Source organism: Nuphar pumila, chromosome 9, assembly GCF_984573655.1.
Source record: "Nuphar pumila chromosome 9, dmNupPumi1.hap1.1, whole genome shotgun sequence".
Taxonomy (NCBI): domain Eukaryota; kingdom Viridiplantae; phylum Streptophyta; class Magnoliopsida; order Nymphaeales; family Nymphaeaceae; genus Nuphar; species Nuphar pumila.
Window position 1 is genome coordinate 123765975 of NC_143257.1, and position 9579 is coordinate 123775553.

At 39.9% G+C, this 9579-nt stretch overlaps 2 protein-coding genes across 2 annotated transcripts; both read right to left on the reverse strand.

The window, feature by feature from the left end:
- Positions 1–294: 294 nt before the first annotated feature.
- LOC149829243 (receptor like protein 22-like) lies at positions 295–3168 on the reverse strand. Its single transcript, XM_090017231.1, has one exon. The coding sequence runs from the start codon at positions 3166–3168 to the stop codon at positions 295–297; it is 2874 nt and encodes a 957-aa protein (XP_089873357.1).
- A 4640-nt stretch (positions 3169–7808) lies between these two features.
- On the reverse strand, positions 7809–8831 carry LOC149829244 (uncharacterized). Its single transcript, XM_090017232.1, has 2 exons — positions 8715–8831; positions 7809–8078 (listed from the first exon to the last, which is right to left on the reverse strand). The coding sequence occupies exons 1-2, from the start codon at positions 8829–8831 to the stop codon at positions 7809–7811; spliced, it is 387 nt and encodes a 128-aa protein (XP_089873358.1).
- Positions 8832–9579: the final 748 nt, after the last annotated feature.

Sequence of the window (9579 nt, forward strand, 5' to 3'; positions counted from 1 at the left end):
TCTCTAAACCTATTGAACAAACCACAAAGTTGCACATTAAAAAAAACCAAAAAATGCATGATTTCAGAGCTAGAAGTATTGAAATTTGAATGTTAAACATGTTTTGTGCCAATAACTAATCACCTTAAGCATTTGTCTTAAACTACACTTTGTAATAACAAATATATTTAAAATACATCTATTACAACTTAACAAGCTTGTGCAAGTCAAGCCAGAGTGAACACTTATTTATATTTGGCTTGCCCCCACCTATTTCATTTTCCAGCCCTAATTCTCTACTTTCTCTTCATGATTTCACCAACACCTCCTCCAAAGGTTGCCAACACTCCTTCCATCTCTTAAGAAGTAAGATAAGCTCACTGTTGTGCCAAAGCCCACTCCAAAACCCAATCCCACAGATATGAACCTCCACATCAGGTCTTCATCTCTTTGCGCCACATCAACTGTAGAAACTAATGTCGGGCCACCATTTACTTCACAAGGCTTCAACAATTGTGGTCCGCAAAGGCCCGGATTCCCTTCAAAGCTTTTGTCACCAAAGGTAGAGAAGTGTCGCGACTGAGGGATCCTCCCTGAAAGGTTGTTGTAAGCCAAGTCAAGGAACCCCAAAAAATTGAGTTCAGCGACCTCCATTGGTATTTCACCAGAGAGGTGGTTATGAGAGAGGTCCAATGATTCTAGTTGGAGCAAGCTCCCCATGCTCTTCGGGATTGGACCTCTAAGCTTGTTGTTTGAGATTCTAAGTGCTAGGAGACCTCTGAGCTCTCCAATCTCTTTTGGAATCTCACCCTCAAAGGAGTTGTTGGAGAGATCGATGGTAGTCGGCTGGGCAATCATTATCCTTGAGTACTCCAAATCCAACCCCTTGATGGTCATATTCACCTCCCATCCTTTTGGCATTGGCGTTGGTGCTGCTGCTGTTCCCTCATTTGTGATAGGAGTAATTTGGGAGGTGTTCTTCATTGCATTGAGACTTTGAAATAACCTCAATGGGAGGTTTCCTGTCAAACAATTGTTGGAGATATCAAGCATTTGAAGCTTTTGAAAAGCTTGTGGGTTGAATGGGAAATGGATGGCACCATTAATGGAGTTGGACCTCAGCACCAAAACTCTCAACTGGGGCAGGTCACCCAACCAAGAAGGGAATGCATCACTCAACTTGTTGTTGCCCAAATCTAGAAACTCAAGCCCCATGGACGCCATAAGAGACGTGGGTATTTTCCCCACTAACATGTTCTCGCTCAAATCGAGTATGACCATTTTGCTCCTGATGTTAAAGCTGTTGGGGATTTGGCCTTGCAATTGATTGTTGGAGAGATTAACTTCCTCCAAGAGAGTTAATTTGAAGACGCAATCAGGTATGTGGCCAGTGAGCTTGTTGTTTGACAAGTCGAGTACCTCCAAGATGTTGCATAAACACATGGAAGCAGGTATTTCTCCAGTGATGCTATTATTGCTGATTGAGAAGTACCTTGGGCTGGAAAGAAAAGTAGGAAGAGAGCCTTTTAACATGTTGGAGCTTAGGTCGAGCTCGTAAATGTTAGAAAGAACGATTGCTTGTTCGAACCCTGTTAGCATGTTATGGGACAGGTTCAAAAGGGGGATATTCCATATCCATCTTGGGATTTGTCCAGCAATCCTGTTTTCTGCAAGGTCTAGAGTTTGAACGCCTTCTTGGTTGCGAAGGAATTCAGGGAATTGGATAATGTTACATGAGGCCAATCCCAAGTGATTCAGGTACCGAAACTTGAGCTTAGAGTCTAAAAACTGCACCGTAAACCTGTTTCCTGAAAGCGATAAGTAATAAAGATTCCTCAAGTTTGCAAAGATTGCAAAATTGATCGTGCCATCGAGATTGTTGCTGGAAAGGTCTAAGGTTGTCAAACTTGAAACTGCATATGAATCTGGAATACGACCCGTGAATGCATTGTTGGAGAGGTCGATATAGGTGAGGGTTTGAGGAATCAAGCTTGGCAGCAAGCCGCTAAAGTTGTTATTTGAAAGATGGAGGGAAGATAATTGGGTGAGATTGGCAAACAATGAGGAGACGCTGCCTGAAAGACCAGTGTATTTAAGAGTCAAATCAGTCAAGGATCTAAGATTACCCATGGTAATAGGTAGGCTGCCTGAGAAAGGAGCATCATAAATATATAACGAAGTTAAGGATGTGAGGTTTCCGATGGAAGCAGGAAGGCTGCCTGAAAGACCAGAGTTAACAATCCATAACCTAGTCAAGGATGTGAGGTTTCCGATGGAATCAGGAAGGCTGCCTGATAGACCAGAGTTATAAAGATACAAATAAGTCAAGGATCTAAGATTACCCATGGTAATAGGTAGGCTGCCTGAGAAACCAGTGCCAATAAGATCCAAGCTAGTCAAGGATGTGAGGTTTCCGATTGAAACGGGAATTCTGCCCGATAAACCAGTGGCAGAAAGTCTAAGAATTTGAAGCTTGTTCCCTGAAGGGATGTCTGGCAATGATCCATTGAGAGTTGGATTGCCTGATACATCAAGCACCTGTAGATATGGGAGGCTGAAAATATTGAAAGGAAGGCTGCCAGATAAACCGGTATGAGCGAGACGTAGAGTCTCGAGTTTGCTCTCTAGGGGAAGGAATGATGGCAATGATCCATGGAGGTTGCCTGATAGATCAAGAACTTGGAGATGTGGGAGTAGAAAAAGTTCAAAAGAGAGGCGGCCTTTAAGATTGCACCAAGATAAGCTAAGAGATTGCAGATTGGGCAATGCTGACGATAAGCTGATGCTCCACCCTTGCTTGTCTTGCAATGTGATATTGACTTCATCTAAATGGAGGTGTTGCAAGTGCTTCAAGCTCTTGACAAAGCCCTCAAGATTAGGCATGTTCAAGTTGCGATACCCATTATGAGAGAGGTCTAGAGAGACCAAGCGAGACATGTTTGAAATCTCGTCTGGAACCCGGCCTGAAAACCCATTGTGGGAGAGATTGAGATGAGTCAAGTGGGTTAATCGGCCCAATTCAGAAGGTATGGTCGACCCGCGGAAATAATTGCCACTGAGATCAAGGCGTTGGAGTTGGTGGAGCTCAAAAAGGGCAGAATCCATTCTTGAGCCTGAAATGGCACTCGAGTAAACTGGTTGGGAACGTAGATCCAGGCTGATGATATATCCCGAGTGAGGATCACACATGACTCCTTCCCACGAACAGCAGTCGGACCCATTTTGTGTCCATGAGTCCAGCCTTCCCTTGGACAAGTGTAGACCCGCCTTAAAACGCAGGAGGGCAGAGGCTTGACTGCTGAGGCATGAAATGGGTTTGCCACCTGCTTCTATTGCTAAGAAAACTATAAAGGAAAGGGCAATTGTGAGAATGGGTATCATTGTTGTCAGATGCATATATGCTGCTGCTTTGTGAAACTACAATGGTGCTGCTGGTGATACTACAAGTGCTTGTATATATAGCTCATGCCACCAGTCAAGGGAATATCCGCTTTAGATACTCTTATATATATATATATATATATATATATATATATATATATATATATATATTATATGGTACCGTGACTTCAATTCATTGTTAAATCTTTTAATGGACAGTAACAAAGACTTTCAAAAGTGCATAGAAATTCAATACATTTTGAGTAGCGATTTCAATAGATTGGATTTTGTTAAATATTCAACCAAATGTGACTCCATTTTAGTTGGATTCGGTAAGCCAGAACCATACCTGATAATTATTAAAGAAGATAAAATTTTGAATTTTTGCTACCGATCCAGATTTGATGGAAATCCTTATCATATTACATGTTAAAAATAGGATTTTGTAAGATCTTTTCATCATCTAAATTCTTTTAGGCAACATCCCAATAGTAGGATTTGATGTTGGCCACATCAGACCCGATTCCAAACCGTTTAATGCATATGCGTTTGACGTCCACAGCAATAATCGTCAAAAAGTCACCATCGTCTTTATTTCCCTTTTAAAGTCTATGCAAAAGTGGATGTCTTCAGAGCCAATGGTTTTTTGGATCCCTTTTATCCAAAATAGATTGTGATCCATCCTTCATTTGCATTAGGATGAGGTGGCATGTCAAAACCCAAGCGATTGTGTATTAAAATCATTACCGTCAATAGCTTACATCTTTGTGTAATAAATGGTATCACCCATTTATTTTTGCGTTGGAAATGTTGTGAACTTGTCTACACTTTGCTTTGGGCAGTATCAAAGACTTTCAAAACTGTATATAAATTCATTGCATTTTTAGTAGGGATGTCAATACATTGGATTTTATCAAATATTCAACCAAATCTGACTCCATTTTAGTCAGAGTTGGTAACCCAAAACCATACCCGATTATTATTATTAAAGTAGATTTTTTTTTTTGAATTTTTGCTACTCCGGTTCCTATTATATGTTATAAATCGGATTTGGCATAAATTCTTTAAGGCAACATCCCATTAATCGGATTTCATATTGGTCACATCAGACCCAAATCCAAACTGTTTACGTTTTTGACAAGCAATAAGAGCGAGTAGAGCTTGTAGGAAGATGGTGGGTACAATAATTGAGATGCAAGTCACCAAGAAAGGTATCCATCGTCTTTATTTCTCATGTACTATAAATGCAACTTGACCCTTTTAAAGTGTATTTTCGAGTTGGCAGCATCTTTTTTTCAAGTCTTTTAAAATAATTGATGTCTTCCTAGCCATTGATTTTTGGATCATCAGAAAAAACTGTATACTGGTTTGTTTCTCGCGATTCAAAAGCCGGTTCCTACTAAAAAACATCTAAATCACATTTATGGTGTTAGATGTGACAAAAAAAACAATGAGATTCTGCCAAGTTTTTCTAAGTCTTTTGCACATACAAATGACTCTAGCAAATTTTAACTCTTTTAATGGATTTTCATTTTTGACAACACTTTTTTTCAAAGTTTTTTTTTTTGGATTAGACCTTAAAAAAAAGATTTGAGTTGATTCAAAAGGCTAAAGACTCTACTTGACTCACAAGTTTTTGTAAAGCTCAGGCTTTCAGATTGTGAACCATCCTTCATCTCCATTCCAGTTAGGATCAGGTGGTATGTCAAAACACAAGATTAGCTCGTGACACTAACAAGATTATATATTAACAAGCTTCACTGTAAACATTGCTTTTAATGCATGCAAAAAATTAGGAGATAAAAACGAGAGTTCTATTAGGATGCTTAATTTTTTTGGTTAGATAAAGGAAATCAGATTAGTATTATCAATGTGGCAAATCATGTATTAAACGGGTCTTGGTATACATCCAGTTCAAGGTTAGGTTCTTTCAAGTGATGGGCCGAGTCTAAAACGGGTTCAGGTTCAAGTCAGCTTGGGTACAAATTGTATAATTAAAACCACTTAGTTTGGGTTTGCAAATGGGTTTGGGATGAGGCAGGATCGGACACAGACTAGGTGCAGGTTTACGCCAGGTTGAGTACAAATTAAATAGGGTCGTATGCGTAGACTCAGGTATATATAAATATGTTGCCTGAACTTGGATCTTAATGATATCTGATGAAGAAGAATTGAATTACAGGTCAGAAATATATGCGAATATACCATCTTCTTCCTTACATGTAAAAAATGTAATTGAATCAGATTTTAGTCTGAATCCAAATTAGATGCAACCCAATACCCTGATTCAAACGCGACCTAGATCCAAAGAACAATCTGACTTAGCAAAACTTAAATCCAATCTAAATATATACTTGGATCTTACTTTTATGAACCAAACCCTAGAACACAATGGGGTCGGGCAACCCCACTAGTATTTGAAATGGATTCTTTGTTTTTTTGGCACAATCTTTACCCTAAACAAGTTACCTTTTTTAAAGTGGGTTTATACTTGGTAGAAATTATCGCATTTAAATTTCTATTTGAAATTTCCCTTTTCTGTATTTCATGAACATATTTCGTTGTTAGCAAACTAAAAGAAAGACGTGTTTGACGTTGACCACCCTACACAAGAGCCCCACCCTTGAGGTGCTCGATGAAGACCAAGGCCACCAGGCCAAGCATGGCTAACCAGCCATTTCACAGCTCGCTGTCCGACCTCATCAACCCACTTATGAAAAAAAAAAAAACAGATTATGCACCTACAAACTACTGCGTCAAATCTTAACCCAATTCATAACCCTAAAAAATAGACGCCTTATAAAGTCTTTATTTCTCTTATAAAGTCTATACGGGTCTTTGATTTTTGGCAGCCAAATCTTTTGAAAAAATAGATGCCTTCATAGCCATTGATTTTTTGATGCAATTTTTTCAAATTAGATTGTGATTCATTATCATCATTAATCTGGCTCCATTTTATTTGGATTTGGTAAGCCAGAACCATACCTGATTATCATTAAAGAAGATAAAATTTTGAATTTTTGCTACCGATCCAGATTTGATGGAAATCCTGATCATATTGCATGTTAAAAATAGGATTTCGTAAGAGCTTTTCATCTTCTAAATTGTTTTAGGCAACATCCCTAGGGATGGCAGTGGACCGGGGAATGACAGCCCTGCCCCACCTCGCGTCGCCCTGTTTGGACCGGGGATGAAGGTTAAAATCTATCCCCGTGAGGGGATGGAGGCGGAGATGGACTTACGCAATCCATCACCGTGCGGGGAGGGAGGCGAGGATAAAGGTTCAGATTTTGAAATGGGGCGGGGGTGGAGACCTTGTCCCCTGCCCCAGCTGTCACCCCCGGCCGGGTCCACTGCCATCCCTAAACATCCCATTAGTAGGATTTGACGTTGGCCACATCAGACCCGAATCCAAACCGTTTAATGCCTACGCGTTTACGTCGTGAGTACTCCGGGAGTTTGTAAGTGCTCGACTTTGACCTCCACAACAATAATGGTCAAAAGTCACCATCAAAGTAACCATCGTCTTTAATTATTTCCCTTTTAAAGTCTATACGGGTCTTTGGGTTTTGGCAGCAAGTCTTTTCAAAAAAAATAAATGCCTTCACACCCCTTGATTTTTTAATGCATTTTTTCTAAAATAGATGGTGACCGTCAAAACCCAAGATTTTGTGTTAAAATCATCACATTCAATAGGTTACGTCTTTGTATAATAATGGTATCACCCATTTATGTTAGCGTTGGAAAATGGTGTGAATTAGATAGAGTTTGCTTTGGGCAGTATCAATGACTTTCAAAAGTGTTTAGAAATTCAATACATTTTGAATAGGGACGTCAATAAATTGGATTTTATCAAATATTCAACCAAATCTGACTCCATTTTAGCTTGACTTACAAGTCTTTCTCAAACTCAGGCTTCCCGTAGTGAACCATCCTTCATCATTCCCGTTAAGATTAGGTGGCACGTGAAAACTAAAGATTTTGTGTTAAAATCACCACCATCCATAGCTTACATCTTTGTGTAATAATGGTATCACCCATTTTTGTTTGTTTGCTTCATTGTTTGCACAGTGAATAGTAGTGATGAAGTCCACAAAAGGTGACTGCATCATGCATCCTCATATCCGCCTATCTCTGTAATACCAAAGGGGTTTGGCACAGTGGAGGGAGCCTTGACCAGTAGAAGGGTGGGTTAGTGTTTCATTCCCACGAGTGTCAAACCCCTTTCATTAATGAGGGCAAGGGATAAGCCTGCTGAGTCTTTGGGTTCATCGTTGGAAAGCAACTATAAGTACAACAGACTTAGCCAGCTTGACTGAGGGTAGTTTTTCGTGCTTCATGAAAAAAATCTCTCATTTAAATTTATATTTGAAAATTTCCTTTCCTGTATTTCATGAACATATTTTGTAGTTAGATTAACTTGCAGCAAATTAAAAGAGAGACGTTTTTTACTTTGACCACCCTACACTAGGGCCCCACCCTTGAGGTACTCGGTGAAGACCAAGGCCATCAGGCCAAGCATGGCGAACCAACCATTTTACAGCTCGGCCACACCCTTGAACATGGACACGAGCGAGATCAACGAGAGCAGCACAATCGTCGCTCTTGGTCAACTCAACCACCATGGCCGCAGCAAAACCCACCTTGGCTAGCGTGCCATTGATCCGCTCCGGTGTAGGCCCACTGAACATCAGCATGTAAGACAACTTGGTGCTGACCTGTCAGGTTTAAGATGAGTCAGCGTGTGATGTGGAAAGATGGTGATTACATGTAAAAGATTAATTGGTTAGTGGTGCAGGGAGAGCCTGAGGTGGGCGATGTCACTGGTGCTGGTGAGGGTGCTTCACGACTAATGAATAAATGAAAAACTTGTCAAGGAGGATTATCACAATATCCAATATTATCCTTCTGTTCTTGATAATTGGATGTTTTGAAAAAAAAAATACACTTTCAAACATTGACAGGGTTCGCCTGAACCATCACACGTTAAGTAATTGGGTTCGGGTTTTATCACATTGATAAAAATGCTAGCTCAGCTCAAAACTCATTTGAATTTAAAGATTTTCTTTGGCAGCATAAAACTCTGTGTGCTTACCCCTTGCCTCAAGGGAGTCACCACGCTTTGGTTTCGCTTAAAAGTGACACCCATGAGATTTGAACCTAGACTGCCGGGCAAGTGGTCTAAGCCTCATCCCACTACGCCAAACACCTTTTGAGGCATTCAAATGATATCTAAGAATCGTCACTCCTACTACATGGAAAGTTGAGAGACCGAGTCCATCCTATACTTTTCCAACATCACCAATCCAAACACCTTGCATGAAAATGTCGGACATATGAGACATACATCTCACCTCAGGGAGACTGACGTGCCTCAAACGTGAGAGGTACTTTGCCCGAGACCTCCATTTTCCTCCAATGAGAGGTCTTGATGGTGCCACGATGGACTGAAGAGCTGCTGAAGTGGCCATCTGATCTTAGCTTACCAAATGAGTTTGTAAGAGAGGAGTTCCAAGTCCAAGGAGAGAGTAGATCCCGGGAGTTCCAACGCCTGTGGTGATTGGAACAGGTGGATTGGGTCAGATTAACTAATTGGGTGTAGGTAAATTGGATTTAGACCCAGATTTGGATTTCAGATGAACAGAACCCATCCTGTTATAGGTACCTTAACCACTCGTACATGCTAGAGATTTTTCTGGACTTTGAGTTGAACTAGGATTTGGATTCGGATATATAACTAAAATTGAATCAAAGTGATTAATAATTGGATATGGCTTTCCTACCAAGCGATTATATAAAATTGTAATCTGTATCATAATATTTAAAATTGTTTATTTTTCTTGCAGTTTAGGGTTTTTTGGTTTATTTATGGTTTATTTTTATATTTTAGGGTTTTTTTTATTTAGTTATGGTTTTTGCATTTGTATATAAAAAATATGCATTTTTATTTTTCTCAATGACGAGAAACCCACCCTGATCAAGCCCTAATTTGTCCCACCGTTCAATGGTAAATCCTGGAAAGAGTGGACCAGCCCTACAATGTTGTGCCATACTTCTTGCAGGTTTGATCTCAGGGGAATCGAACTTGTGACATGAGATTTGAACATTACTGATTTTACCCTCCATGAGATTCTTAGGTTGGTCCTAAAGGTTTACACACTGCAAATTTTGTAATTTATGCCTTAATCCACATAATAATTGTGCTTCTGAAGTTCTTTA

Excerpts from the sequence above, each read along its gene's own strand:
- LOC149829243 (XM_090017231.1), bottom strand. The coding sequence starts at position 3,168 with ATGTGTGATCCTCACTCGGGATATATCATCAGCCTGGATCTACGTTCC.
- LOC149829244 (XM_090017232.1), bottom strand. The coding sequence starts at position 8,831 with ATGGCCACTTCAGCAGCTCTTCAGTCCATCGTGGCACCATCAAGACCT. Across the intron at positions 8,079-8,714 it reads GGCACGTCAGTCTCCCTGAG|GTCAGCACCAAGTTGTCTTA; the intron begins GTGAGATGTATG and ends TAAACCTGACAG.